At 51.5% G+C, this 14345-nt stretch overlaps 2 protein-coding genes across 3 annotated transcripts; both read right to left on the reverse strand.

Moving 5' to 3' along the window:
* Positions 1 to 3171: 3171 nt before the first annotated feature.
* Lbx2 (ladybird homeobox 2) lies at positions 3172 to 4923 on the reverse strand. 2 transcript variants are annotated; one of them, XM_085839650.1, is made up of 3 exons: positions 4728 to 4923; positions 4322 to 4324; positions 3172 to 3708 (listed from the first exon to the last, which is right to left on the reverse strand). In XM_085839650.1, the coding sequence occupies exons 1-3, from the start codon at positions 4921 to 4923 to the stop codon at positions 3320 to 3322; spliced, it is 588 nt and encodes a 195-aa protein (XP_085695776.1). In that variant the 3' UTR covers positions 3172 to 3319. The 2 variants fall into 2 exon arrangements, with proteins under 2 accessions (XP_085695776.1, XP_021021519.1); XM_021165860.3 differs by lacking the exon at positions 4322 to 4324.
* A 5480-nt stretch (positions 4924 to 10403) lies between these two features.
* Pcgf1 (polycomb group ring finger 1) lies at positions 10404 to 13550 on the reverse strand. The gene is made up of 9 exons (XM_021165301.3): positions 12941 to 13550; positions 12418 to 12523; positions 12150 to 12302; positions 11908 to 11979; positions 11667 to 11772; positions 11457 to 11490; positions 11272 to 11358; positions 10629 to 10709; positions 10404 to 10549 (listed from the first exon to the last, which is right to left on the reverse strand). The coding sequence occupies exons 1-9, from the start codon at positions 13031 to 13033 to the stop codon at positions 10502 to 10504; spliced, it is 780 nt and encodes a 259-aa protein (XP_021020960.1). The 5' UTR covers positions 13034 to 13550; the 3' UTR covers positions 10404 to 10501.
* Between the last annotated feature and the right edge of the window lie 795 nt (positions 13551 to 14345).

The raw sequence follows: 14345 nt of genomic DNA on the forward strand, positions 1-14345 counted from the left end.
CTATGTCCAGCTTGTTTTCTTACTCTGTGCTGGGGACTAAACCCTGTCCATTTAGCTAAATCTCCAGCTCCATGGACAACCTTTTTACATTGTGAAATGGCACTGCTGTCCATGAAATCAAAATACCAGCTAAGGAGATAGGGAGGTCAGTCAGTTGTCTAAGGACCTGCATATGAAGCCTGGCTCAATGCAGTGTCATCCTATTGCTGGAGAGGCAGAAATTTGGAATCCTGGGACTCACTGGTCAGCCAGCCCATTGAAGCAATGGACCTATAGGTTCAGTAAAAGATGCTGTCTCAGCCAGGCGGTGGTGGCACATGCCTTTAATCCCAGCACTTGGGAGGCAGAGGCAGGCAGATTTCTTTTCTTTCTTTCTTTCTTTCTTTCTTTCTTTCTTTCTTTCTTTCTTTCTTTCTTTCTTTCTTTTTATCACACAGCACTTTATACAGGTATTATAAGCAGTAGACATTCACATCTCCACGTGAACAATGGCCCAGGAAGCATGGCCCACTAGGCCCATGTCCCCGGTGAATGTTCCCAAGGCTCTGCTGCCCCGGTGGTCCTGGCACAGCACAGGTGTGGAGCCCACTTAAGGCTGACAAGACGCATCATGCTTTGGCTTTTTTTGTGTTTTGTATTTTGTCTGTCTTTTTTTTTTTTTCTAGTAAGAGTTATTAGTATCTTTGCTTTTGAGATTTATTTTTTCAACCTTAAATATTACATACACCAGAAACGACAAGCATTGTAATGTGCTCACCGGCAGGCATCCTCTCTCTCTACCTGGAGCTTCACATTATCAAAAGCTTAGAAATTTGTAAACCTCTGGGCCTGTGGGGTGGGGTGGAGCTCCCGCTGCCGTCCAGCCTCCCCTCTCAGACTGCCCTTGCAGAGAGTCTATAAGCCAAGGCTGACTGGAGAGGCTGAGCCACCGGATGGGAGAGGCCCTTGTCGCTGGCCTGGTTTGTGCAGATGCTCCTGTCATCTCAGTGGGGATAAAATGAGGCTGGATGGAGCAGATGACTGGCAGGTCTGGGCAGGACTGCCATTATCACCGCCATCTTGGACTGGAAGAGCAAGGCACCTGTAGCCATTTCTGTCCAGGCAGCACATTTTCAACTCTGTTCACGTGAGGGTTGCAGCCTCTCCTGGTGTCACTCTGAACCTTAGCTTAATCCTATCCTCTCTTAGAGAGTAAGTTCAATAGGCCTAAGGGCTATAATGCACTGGCAGGCCAGAGCCAGCCACAGCAGCCACAGCTCCGAGATGGAGGTACAGGGGATGAGGGACCTGGTGTGTGGCGCAGGAGGGGCTGGGATGTGGGGAGGCTACTGTCAAGCTGGAGAGGCAGGCGGATTTCTGAGTTAAAGACCAGCCTGGTCTACAGAGTGAGTTCCAGGACAGCCAGGACTACACAGAGAAACCCTGTCTCGAAAAACCAGTTCCAAGTGATCCAACATCCTCTTCTGGAAATGTGGGTACCAAGCAGCCAAGCACTCTCTCTCTCTCTCTCTCTCTCTCTCTCTATATATATATATATATATATATATATATATACATATATATGTGTGTGTGTATATGTATATATATATATATACATACATACACACATATATGACTATATGTATATATATACGTATATGTATATGTGTATATATATATATACATATATATAGTCAAAACAGTCATATACATAAAATGAAAATAAACCAATCGAAGAATAAAAGTGTGCTGGGCATGTTGGCCCACACCTTTAGTCCTATCAGGAGGTAGGGGTAGGAAGATCTCTGAGTTCCCAGTCACCCTGGTCTACAAAGCGAGTTGTGTGACAGCCAAAGTTACACAGAGAAACCCTGACTCAAAAAAAAAAAAAAAAGCAACAAAGCAAGCAAACCAAAAAGCTCGTGTGAGAAAAGGTGAAGCCTGTCTTCCCACCTACAGGGGCAGTGTCCTGACACCAGATTAAAAGTCCATTCAGTTGGCCTGTCCCACTGATCAGTTCACACAAAGCACTCAGATCTTGTGTGAAGACACAGAATCACGCCCACCTTTCACTCTCATTTATTCTCCCCTGAGTTTCCTCTCCTTGGCCCTCCACTCGCTGTCCGAGGTCCTAGCTGCATGGTGGTCTCTTAAAAACTGACAGGGTGGGCCTCTGGCCCCTCAGTGCTCCCTGTCCCTCCCCAGTCAGGGCCTTTGCGGGAGGAGAGTCATTAATGGCCAGCAAAAAGGGAGGTTAAGCCGGGCGGTGGTGGCGCACGCCTTTAATCCCAGCACTTGGGAGGCAGAGGCAGGTGGATTTCTGAGTTTGAGGCCAGCCTGGTCTACAAAGTGAGTTCCAGGACAGCCAGGGCTACACAGAGAAACCCTGTCTTGAAAAAACCAAAAAAAAAAAAAAAAAAGGGAGGTCAAAGCTGAAGGTCCGAGATGTCATCAGTGGGGCCATGTTAGGATGCTCTTGTGACAGTCACAGCTACTTTGACCTCCTCTCTCTCCAGTCCCACCCCAGGTTCCCATACCTGGACAGAGGTAGAAGTGGATAGTGCTCTCTTTCCAGATACTGGGGTGTCACAGTGTCTCATCATAGAGGTTTTGTTTGTTTGTTTGTTTATTGGTGTGTGTGTGTGTGTGTGCGCTGTGATATAGGCTGACTTAGAACTCTTGATTCTCCTGCCCCCCACCCCACCTTCTAAGTGCTGGGATCACAGGTGTGCACCTACACTAAGCTTACTATGGCTTTTTTAATGCAGGAAACCTAGTAAAACTTTAATTAAGAGTAGAAGAAGGCTCACATTATCATATAGGGGCCAACCTAAAGTTAGTGCTGAGGTCTCCAAGGCTGCAAGCCTTGGGAACGAAGGTAGCCAGTAGGGGGTAGTGGCCGGAAGCCACCTCTAGAATCCCACCCACTTCCTCTCCATCCAGTGTCTCCAGAGGTGAAAGACAAGCCAGGTCTCTGAGGAGTGGCCGATGCCTGTGTATAAATCCTGACCTCAAGCCTCTTTTGAAAAATAACCATAGCTAGACACGTACCTTTTAGGGATGCTACTTGGGCTAAAAGAAGCACCACGTTTTAAAGGAGCCGCAAGGAATTTCCCAGTGAGTAGCGGCTTGCCTTGGTTTGGGCTGCCGGCATTCCGGATTGAGGCTTCTTGCAGCAGCAGAGTGGCGGCTTTATTCTTTAACGAGTAAGAAAAGTAGGAGTGTGGAGTAAGGGACAGAACAGAGATAAATGGGTGTCTACCCTCCACCCGGGAACCCAGACAAGGCCTCTAGCAGGGGTCCAGGGCCCTAAAATCCAGGGCTGGCAGCAGCTTTACTTTCAATCGTCCACCTGTATCTCCTCATCTGATAAATTGGGCTCAGAATCCGGCCCTGAAGGGCCAGGGTCAGGGCTTGAAGTGCTGTCTGGCAGTGCTGGGTAACACAGGACTCCAGGGGACAACCCGCATAGGGAGGCCACGTCCGCGCGCATCTCTTCCACATCCCGCTTGAGCTTGGCGCGACGGTTCTGGAACCAAGTAACCACTTGCGCATTAGCCAGGCCCAGTCGTGCAGCAAGTCCGTCGCGCTCTGACGGTGCCAAGTACTTCTGGAAGACGAATCGCCGCTCCAGCTCCAGCACCTGCTGAGCAGTGAACGCTGTACGAGACTTGCGGCGTCTCCGGACACCAGCGCCAGGCCCCGGTGGCGCCTCCGGGGCGGCTCTGCCTGCCAGGATGGGACGGAAATGTCAGTCTCGGCTTTGGAGGAGCTAAGAGATGGAAAAACTTAGGGTCACGGGGCTCAAGCAGGTAAGGGAAGTGGGGTGGGCCAGCATCACGATCCCTAGACACCGGGTCAGAACCCGGATTCTAAGTGCAGCAGGCCTGTGGGAGTGCTGGCGACAGAGAGATGAGATTACTCCAGTGGGTAGAGGGTGGATGGGACTGACCAGAGATCTGGTACAAGAGTCAAGAGCGTTTGGAGAAGGTCTCTGACGCCTTTTGGAGCTCCAGGCTGTGCGTGGTAGTAAGTCAGAGGCCAAATTGAGGTCGGGTGACCCATCTGGACAAATAAAGTTCTTAACACCAGCTCTCTTTCCGGGAGCCCAAAAGGGAAGGAAGGCAGGCGGAAGGCGGTTCCTGTGCCCAATAGTGCTGCAAGGATCTTCTTCTACAGGGCTCAAGAAGCGACCGGCTGGGGCTGGGGCTGGGGCTGGGGCTGGGGCTGGGGCTGGGGCTGGGGCTGGGGCTGGGGCTGGGGCTGGGGCTGGGGCTGGGGCTGGGTAGCTGGGAGGAATTTTCTGCCTTGTCCTAGCCCTGCCTCAGTCTTTTCTTGCCACCAGCTCAAGCGTTTTGTCTCTTCCACAGCCTTTCTTGGTCACGATTACCCCACATACAGCGAACGTACCAGCAGCCCAGCGGGTCCCTGGATTCGTTCCAGCCTGGCGGTACCCCTCAGCCCCTGCCACCCCCTGGAGCAATTGCAGTCTCAGAACTAACTCAGGAGCCCTGCGGAGCCCTGTCAAATGCAACTCCTGACACTTGGGCAGAAGGCAGGGGGTGGGTAAAAATGACCAGCCAGGGCCAGACAAAACTTTGTGACCAAGGATGAGAGTGAAGGGGGGGGGGGTGGAGGGAAAGGCAGTTATAGACAGGGACAGACAGATGCGCGCGCGCGCGCACACACACACACACACACACACACACACTCACACAGTTCAAGTCCGCTACCTCACTGGCGTGTACCTTCAGAAGGCTGTGGAGCCCGAGGGGAATGGCCCAGGAAAGTTTTACTTGCTAGCTCCTCCAGCGCACACAGTGGAGACGCGGGATCAGGGCCCGCCTCGGGAAGCTGCGGTGCAGAAGGTGCTTCGGGGACCATGCTCGGACCTAGGATGTCTGCGATACTAAAGGGTGTCCGGCGCTGATGTACAGAGTTCATGGCAAGCGGGATTGTAGCGATCCCGCCTTCTGCTGCGCTTGGCTTCACAACCTCCTAGGCCCCCAGCGCTCAGCTTCCGATCTGGGCCCCCTGCCCCCCTGCCTCGGACCCGCCCCTAGAGCTCAGTTGAAGCCCCACGCCCCCTCCTTCTGCACCCCCACCTCCTTCCAAGGGCCTCAGTGAATCGGGAGCCCATAGGTGTACTGGCAGCCTTATTTCTTCTATAGAGTAGAAAGAAGCCGATGGCTTCTGACTTCGAGGTGCACATTCAAACTGGGTGTACTCCCCTGGATTGCATGCTGCTTGGCTCCCTACTTAAACTCTGGCTCATAAATTCTAGGACAATAAAATTGCTTTCCCTGGCCTCAAGGGCTGGGGATTTGCAGGGTTCTGAGAAACAGGATCAGGGCTGATTGTGTTAGGGACTCAGCATCCTAACTAACTTTGCCTATCTTTCTCACCCAACCCTGGGGAAAGGTCTTAAAGAGAAGATGGTGGCTAGAGATGGTTGGTGTAGTGTGGGGGTCCAGGATCGAGAACCTAGCCTATTGGAATACCTGTTGTAAAATGATACAAGGAATGGGGCAGGCCACACTGTAGCCTGGAGGCTCCAGTAAGTTAAAACCCACCCAAAAGGGTCTCAGAGACCTGGGCTGGTACTACTTGCTTGGAGGGCTCCTGGCTAGTGAGGACTGGACTCCAGAGGGCCTGCTCGTCTTACTGGCTTGCTATAGATCTGACTTTATCCTTTTATTAAGTCCTCAGAGTTCAGGTGTGACTTCCTGTAGGATCACTCTCCAGGGAAGACTACTGGAAGGCTTGGCTTGTTCATTGCTTTTTGTGTTCTCTGTCCCCTTCTCCTCCATGTTTACTTGTTATCTGGGTTAGCACTCCATGATCATCTTGAGCTGAAATAAGGCAGTTTGGGCTTAACAAAGCTGGGTCAGTAAGGTTGCATAGGCCTGGTTCCCTTTCTAGGCTATCTTCCTCAGATAGCTGAAAGCTTTACAGCTTATAGGCATAGACTGGCTACTCCCAAAGAGCAAGCCTCTTCATTGCTAGGGCAGTTGCAAATGCAAACCAAAATTCCTTTAAATTATTATTGTTGTTATTTTGAGACAGGCTCTCACTGTCCTGGATCTTACTATGTAGACTAGGCTGGTCTCAATCTTATCTGGGATTAAAAGTGTGCCACCACACTTGGCTTTAACTTTAATCAATTTATTTATGATTGAGTTAGGGTCTCACTATGTAGTCCAGGCTCTGCTCAAACTCAAAGTTAACCTTGGCTCAGTCTTCTGTGGAGTGAGCCACTGTGCAGAGTCAAAAGGAGTATTCTATTTATGCTTGTTGTGCTTTGTTTTGTTGGGAGTGCAATGAAAAGCCAGAACAGTCTCTCCTAGATTGTTCCCAATATCACCTCTCCTGTAGCCTCTACATCTCCCACTATTATTCAGTGACTTCCACCTTGGGGCAAGTTAACTTATCAAGCATTTGGGTGCTCCAAAAAGGTCTTAGGAGACCCTGGAAGCTTGGGCCAAAGGCTACTCGACAATAGGACACTCCCCTTAGTAGGAAGGGTGTTTTCCCGTCAAGGGTTTCTTCTGGTGATACTCTGAGCCTTCAGGCACCCAGGTTCTCCTGGAGTCTGGGGGATGCTCTTGGGGCTCCAGGAGGCACTGCAGGGTCAGAGGGCAGAGCCAGGCCTCAGTGGAAAGCTGAGCTGCCTCAGGACTTTGTAGATTAGTTATTAATGGAGGGGTAGGGAGGGCACTAGAGAGCCTCTCCTTCAAGCCTCAGCCCTCAGCCCAACCCTTGTGGTTTCACTTAATATGCAATTAAAGCAGATCCCAGGAGGCAGAGGGAACTGCCCTACCGCATCCCAGTCCTGTCACCCAACAGACACTGCAACCTCTCCCCGTGTATCCATTACGTGGCTTTTATGTCCTTTTACCTCTGCTCTCAATTACTCCTGTGTGTGCGTGCGGAATGAGGCTCTCCCGAGGGGCTCTGCCTTCCTTTCCTTCCATCTCTCCTGCCTACCTCCTCCCTTTAGCAGATGGGCTCAGGTAAGGAAGGGATGGGATGGTCCTCAGACACAAGTCTGGGGAAAGACAGAGACGTGGAGAAGGTAAAAGGACAATGCCCCAACATCAGAGACTAAGGACATACCAATGCCCAGGGATTAGTCAAGACTATCTTGGGGCCACTGAGGGGGGCTTCTCCTGGCTAAGCATTTGGAACATGAGCTGGGGAGAAACCGGATCCACAGAGGGGGGCCAGGGGAGTGTGAGTGATTAATGAGGGATGTTAAGAGATTAAACGTGGGTTCTGGGCTTGAGAGGGGCACTCAGCTCTCTCATGGTTTTCCCTGTAACCATCGGGGAGCGCAGAAGCTTCCCGGGGCCCAGTTCTTTTGCATCTACAGCTTCAGCACTCTACAGGTCTGTATCCCTGCTCACTGCAGAGTGACAGACATGTCCTCTGCACCCAACACGGGCAGAGCTGTAGAGCAGAGCTGGAAAACCTCGGGGGGCTGGGAAGGTAGGGATGGAACAAAGCAAGGGCTGGTTCACACCCCTTTCCTCTGATTCTGAGGCCTGGGAACCTGGCAGGCTGCACAGTGGGCAGCCCTGAGTGGCATATATATCTTAGGAATCCTAAGGGCACCAAGTTCCACTAGATTTTTGCACTCTTTCCCCAGAGGCATTGGCCTGATTTCCCAATATGAGATGTGAATGACCTCAGGATCAGGGTGGAAAAGGGAGTTTGCAGCTGCGCAGCACAGCTGGAGATGCACTGGAGCTGCTGCTGTCACTGAGCTGACAGGAGGAAGGCTCAGGCTCCGACTACCCACTAGGTCCAGCCAGACCCAAACAAACTTTAGCACCTTCAGCTGTCCTGAGCCTCAAAGCAAGGACCACATACCTCCAAGAGTGGGTGCTCAGGGCTCCTGATCTAGGACCTCCTAGTCTTCAGGCACAGCTTTTTAAAACCGCCGCTGCTGCTACCACCACTACTACCACCACTTTTAAAAAGCTAAAGCTCAGGATGGGACCGAAGGACACAAGCTGCTGTTCTGCTATCTGATTGATTTAAATTTTATATAAAAAATTGTTTTTGAAAATTTCATAATTTGTATTTTGATCGTATTCAACCCCAAGTCCTCTGAGATCTCTCTCTCTCTCTCTCTGTAGCTGAGCTGCAGCAATGTCCTTCGCAGAATTCCAGGGATGGACTCCCTGCAGTGCTGCGCTTCAGTGCTCCTTCCTATCACTCCTTAGGAAACTCCTTAGGGGTGGCAGGCTTTAGATGCGGAAGGTAGCAGGGAACCATGCACTGCTGTTGAGGTCATCTCCTGGGAACAGCTGTTCTGCATGGGGAGGGGTCCCTGAGACTGACATCCTCCCCCCATAACACACACCCCAACTTTATAGGAGCAGGCATGGAGACAGGGGAAGCTTTAGAGGCCCCCCTCCCCCGCCCCCACCCAGATCCCTGTCTCCTACCTCGGGCAGTCAAGCACTTTTTTATTGTTGGAGACTGTACTCCATTCAGAATGGCTGAGAACTCTCCTGCTTCAGCTTCCCTAATGTTAGAATTTGATGGGAGTCACTTGGCCTACCTCATCTGCAGCACTTTTTTGCCTTGGCCCTATAAGCAACTTGTTGGTTTCCAGACAACATAATGAACGTTGGAGAACGTCCAGATGCAAGCTTAGGCTTTCTTGGCTTGTGCGGCCTGCATCCAATGCCAGCCTTCCAACCTCAGCTATGTATCAGGACCCCTTGAACTCCAGGAGTCAGTCTGCAGTCACTGGGAGCTAGGCTTTACAATCCTCCACACTTACACTGGCTGCTCCTTGAGGCTCATCCCAGGTTGAAGAACAGCCTGAGACTCCCTTCAGAAAGTCCTGGAGGTGGCCCCGACTGCTATTGTTCTGGCTTTTCTTCTTCTTTTTTTTTAAAGATTTATTTTATGTATGTGAGTACACTGCAGCTGTCTTCAGACACACCAGAAGAGGGCATCGGATCCCATTACAGAAAGTTGTGAGCCATTATGTGGGTGCTGGGAACCACACTCAGAACCTCTGGAAGAGCAGCCAGTGCTCTTAACAGCAGAGCCTTCTTTCTCTCCAGCCCTTATTTTTTGTGACAGTGTTTCTTTGTGTAGCCTTGGCTGTCTTTAGCTCTGTAGACAGGATGGCCTTATTATTTGGGGGGGATACTTTCTGACTCTCCCAGATAGCTATCTACAGAATAAGAACGCTGGATGGGATTATCCTCAGAGCCCGGTGGGCTTTTACAGACAAGATATGCCCACGCCTGGCCATACCCCTCTTCTGTGAAGCACCTTTTCCTTCTTAAAGCTCACCATGGCGTCTCCCACCTGGGTTCCTTAAGGGTCACACTGTGGATTTTATCATTTACTGGAAAAACCTGTTTTTAGTTGTGGTGTGGCTCATCCCTAGCCCACATCTTTTCTCCAAGAGCTTTCTGCTTGAGTACTGTAAACAAGATTAAATAAAGTCAACCATAAGAGAGAGCAACTAGCCGGGCGGTGGTGGCACACGCCTTTAATCCCAGCACTCGGAAGGCAGAGGCAGGCGGATTTCTGAGTTCGAGGCCAGCCTGGTCTACAGAGTGAGTTCCAGGACAGTCAGGGCTGCACAGAGAAATCCTGTCTCAAAAAACCAAAACCAAAACAAACAAAATCGAGAGAGAGAGAGAGAGAGAGTGAGTGAGAGAGAGTGAGTGAGAGAGAGTGTGTGTGTTAAGAGGGGTTCAGGAGGAGGACTAGACAGATGTCCAGGAAGGAGAAGAAGGGGGCATTTAGTTTAGTTTAAGGAGGTTTTTAGGACAGGGCATTCCACTGGCTGAGGAGGAAGGTCAGATGGGTGCTTTCTGCCTAAGCAGGCAGGTTTGCACTCCAGCATCTGGCTCCTAAGTCTTCATTGGTAAAATGGAACGGCTGAGATTTTGTAAAAGACAGTAGCTCCTCCTCGACCACCTTTTCCTCATCTTGGCTTCACTGATCCCCCTTCCCTAAGCTGGCTGACCCTTCTGTCCTGGGCTCAGATCTGCTCTACTAGATGCCATTCATAGGGTCTTTCTTGTTTCTATTTTCCAGCTACACAGAATGAAGTTATTTGGATTTTTCCTTAAATATTACTCTTCTTCCTCTTCAGTCCTATTGTGGCCACATGTCCTCTCTTAACATGAATTGTGACATCCACTGGGGCTGGCACCATATACTGCAGCATATGAAGACAGCAAGAGCTGCCATCTAGATAGCATTCCTTCACCAAAGGGCCAGGTTCCAGTTCCCCGTGAGCCTCTATCCCTCTTCTTTGGCAAGCCATTGAGGGCATTTGGTAGATAGAGGAGACCTTTCTTCCCAGTGAGAGATGGGAGACTTAAGAGGAATTAGGACCCAGGCCAAAGCCTGAGTGTGTAGCAGGTAAGAAGGAAGATGAGAAGTGCTTTTTAAAAGCATTTATTTCAAAAAATAAAGCCACAGTTAATTTTACATAAATATCTGGGGAGGGGTGGGAAGGGGGTGGAAGCAAGCCTGGCCCCTACCTCCTCTTCTCTTTCACACTGTATTGGAGAAGCAAAGGAGATGGCTAAGGAGAAAAGGGAAAGAAGAAGTGAGTGGGCTCTCAGCACCTGCTGGCCCCTCAGCCCACTGTGCACCCGGCTTACCTTGCCGAACCAGCGGGACAGCCATAGCTGTTTCATTGTCATGTGATCAGGGAGAACCTCATTGTCAAAAAGGAGCTGTACCTAAGAGGGAGATGGGGCAGGGAAGACTTCTTGGTAGTGCTGGGCAGAGACTTGTCCCTAGACTCTGTCTGTCTCTTCCTCTGTGTGTCTGTGTGTGTGTTCATGTCTGTGGAGGCCAGACAACAATTCTAGATGTTGTTCCTCAGGCTCCATCCATCTTTTTTCTTTTCTGAGACAGGTTCTCTCACTGGCATGAAACTCATCAAGCAGGGTAGGCTAGGCCCAGCTCCACTGCGGCGATTACAAGTTTGCACTACTATGCTAGGGTTTTCTTTGTTTGTTTTTAGGTCTGGGAACTGAACTCTGATCCTAGTACTTGAAAGGCAAATACTTGACAAGGCTATCTTAGCAGACCGCTCTCAAACCTTTTTTGCTCCTGTAAACAAAACAAAGTCTTACTCTGGAGTCCAGATTGGCCTGGAATTCTCTATATAGCCTAGGCTAGCCCTGAACTTGAAGTAATCTTCCTGCCTGAGCTTTCTTCCAGGTACAAGCTGGCAAGCCAGACATGCCCTCCCCTTTCAGTCCCTTGTTTTTCACATAACCTGGTGGGTTTACTTACATGTTGTGGATTTAGCATTAGTCGGTGACACAGAACCCTTCGGAGATGGCGGACCTCAGCTCTAACAGAACATCGAACGTACTTGTTCTAGGAACAGAGAAGGAGGGGAGGGCACAGGTGTATGAGGGAAGGGTTGCTGGGAGAAATGGCTCCTGCAAAGGGGCCCTCCCTTCAACCCCTCTCACCTGAAGGACATTTTTATTCTTGTCTTTGCCAGAACTGGATGGAAACAGATACAAGTTAGAGGGTCCCACTTTTCTTGTCTCCTACCTAGTACAAGCACCACAGCACACTTTCTTCAGGGGAACAGACACTCCCTCATCCTTCCCCCCAAGTCCCTTAGCATCTGGGTCACCAGTAGTATCGCTTCAGGCAACCTCTGACCTGCCCCTCACCTCAGCCGCTCCAGGCATAGGCTCAGCTGTTCATCATATCGATAATAGTGGGCTTTAGAGTGGTCAAAACTGCTGAAGGGGAGGCCAAGGTTGCTCAGGGCTGGCTCTGAGGAAAAGTAGATATTGAGGAGGCTGGTACAGGTTCCATACCCTCTTCTCCCCAGAGAGCAAAACCAGGCAAAAGAGATGCTCTGAGGGCTTTATTTGCCCCCCCTCCCCCAAATGAGCACCAAGGACATACCTTCACCACTGGGCTGGGAGACTCTGTCCAAGCCTCGGGACTGATAGAATTCCCGAATCCGTTTCTCTTCACCTAAGAAGGGGTGAAGGGCAGCCATATTAATTCTCTTTGTCCTGGCTGTTGACCTCTTTATCTCTGTATTTTTTTTTTTTGATTCCCAACAAAACTGTTGGGAGCAAAACGTCAAGGTGCCACCCAGCATTAGAGTCAGGAGGCCCCACAAATATAAGGTGGCCACTCACTGTCTTGCAAGCCTGGCACTAGCTTATACACTATGTCCTGCATGACCCGATCCAGTTTGAGATTGAGTAACGGCTGCGTCTCGTGGATCTTGATGTTGCACATGGGGCAGTACTTGCTGGTTTGCAGGTACTTCACGATACAACTTTTGCAGACTGTAAGAGGAGAAACGAAGATGCTCAGGTCCCTTGGGAACCCGACACATGGGACAGGCAGCACAGAGGCTGGCAGCCAGCTTGGAAGAGGAGAGACAGGATCCGGGACACTCACAGGTGTGGAGACACTCTGTGATGGTGGTGGCATCCACGAAGTAGCCGGCGCACAGGCAGCAAACGATGTGTTCATTCAGGTCTTTGATCTTCACCCGGACCTCCTCCTGTGGACACACCCTCAGTCACTCCCCACTGGTCTTGCAAGCCCACCCCATCTCACCTTCTGCAATTCCCAGCATCAGAGCAGTTTGTTATTGGACTGGGTCGTCAGGCCCCCGAGAAGAGACTGGGGGAGTGAGCTCCCCCTTCGCCCAGCAGAGGGCTCCGCGCACAGCGGGTGCTCTCTTTTCGCGGACCAGTCTGACTCTCTTTTTTCCCTCGGGAGACCAGACGCTGTCGGAGACACAACGCGCAAGCGTCCAAGTCCAGCGTTTGGCAACTCGGCCAGAATCGCGCGTGCGTATCGCGCACCCCGTGGCTGCGCAAGCGCACTGGGCGCCCATCCCGCCGCCACCCGTCCTCTCCTTCGTTTGGGTTCACACAGCTAACGGACCCCAGGAGTCATCCCGCTGCCCCTGCACCTCGTTCCGTAGTGGGTCCATCTTGTACACTGACTGGAGCTGGTTCCGAAGCCTCATCGCGATCGCAATCTGGCCCCCCTGAGGAGACGCCATCTTAAAGGCTGATCCCAGCCCGCCACTTCCGGTACCGCCTGCGGGGCGGGACTTGTCTCCTAGCAACGAGGGCCTCACATTCTCCGGATTGGCTAGTTTTTCGGCACACCCCGCCCTCGCCCCCTCTTTAGCTCCCCGTGTGCTCACCTGAGCCCGCTGCCCCCCCAACAATCGGTGGTCGTTATGGAGGGGGGTTGAGTGAAGCAGGGTCTCTGCGGTGCACGCTCCCACGGGCGTCTTTTCAACGGTGCGCACACAACCTCTGGATCAACTTCGGTAGCTTGTGCTAAGAGAGCCTGTGCCCTGGGACCCCGAGGCCGGGCTATCGCCCTCCGCTACAGCTCCGGAGTGTGGGAGTCCTGGGACCGGACCTCGCCTCCGACCCGGGGTCCTCTCTATACAGTGCAGTCCTGCTCCGCTGCGGCGTCCGCGTTGCGGAGCTGCGTCCCAGCCGCTGGCCTTCTCCCGTCTCCGCCGCTGGAGTTTTTGCGGGCTCGCGAAGTCTAGGAGAGGGTGCCCTGGGCGGGGTGGAGAGGGAGAGACCCCCCGGGGAACCGGGAGCTCTTACTCCCCACTCTCTCCCTGCTGCCGAGGATGGGGAGAATAGGCCCTGGCTAATGATGATGATTTAATCATCGGCGCCTGCGGAGGCCTGGGACAGACTAATGTAGAGCAGATGCCGAAGGAGGAGGGGAGGATTGACAGCGAGGAGACTTGGGCAGCGAGTGCCTGCAGTAGCATAGGCCCGGGCCTGCACTTGGGGAGGACACAGGGGTTCCCGGGTCTGGTACACTGTCATCGCTGGGTCCCTACGGCGGAATTTTAAAAGAATAAATTTACTCTGAAGCGTTATTAGCATCGAGTACAACTGGAGATTGGAGCGAGAGGGGAGAGTCACTGGCGGAAACTTGAAAGGCTCTCTGGAGAAAATTGGGACTCTTGTGTGGGCATGATTGACAAATGGATGCACGAGAGGTATAAATGTGATGGAAATAGAAAAGAAAGGCAGTGTGGAGAGGAACGACCGAAGAAATAGGTGTGGATTGAGAGCCCCAATGGAAGGGAATGGGGTCTAAAAGAACTGGAATAATTAGGTTGAAGGTAACAGGAACCTCACGGAAAGGAGTGTATGTCTGTTACCCCATAAGTGGTAGTACATAAGCATCAGGAAAGTATTAATGACTTGTTAATCAACTACGTACAGCTATGGTTTACCTCCCTGGCCCAGGCCACCTAGTCACCTCTGAGCCACTGCAGGTCTTGACTGCTTGCCCATGTCTATATCGTTCCCTCTTCCCACAGCATGGTAAAG

The sequence above is a fragment of the Mus caroli genome, unplaced genomic scaffold (assembly GCF_978045245.1).
Source record: "Mus caroli unplaced genomic scaffold, Mus_caroli_1 scaffold_7, whole genome shotgun sequence".
NCBI classification, from domain to species: domain Eukaryota; kingdom Metazoa; phylum Chordata; class Mammalia; order Rodentia; family Muridae; genus Mus; species Mus caroli.

Bases quoted from the DNA above. Each gene is read 5' to 3' on its own strand.
- Lbx2 (XM_085839650.1), bottom strand. From the start codon at position 4,923: ATGAACTCTGTACATCAGCGCCGGACACCCTTTAGTATCGCAGACATC.
- Pcgf1 (XM_021165301.3), bottom strand. From the start codon at position 13,033: ATGGCGTCTCCTCAGGGGGGCCAGATTGCGATCGCGATGAGGCTTCGG. The intron at 12,524-12,940 runs GTGCAGGGGCAG...GTGTGTCCACAG, and splicing joins TGGACCCACTACGGAACGAG to GAGGAGGTCCGGGTGAAGAT. The intron at 11,359-11,456 runs GTGAGAGGGGTT...CTCTGTTCCTAG, and splicing joins AGAATAAAAATGTCCTTCAG to AACAAGTACGTTCGATGTTC.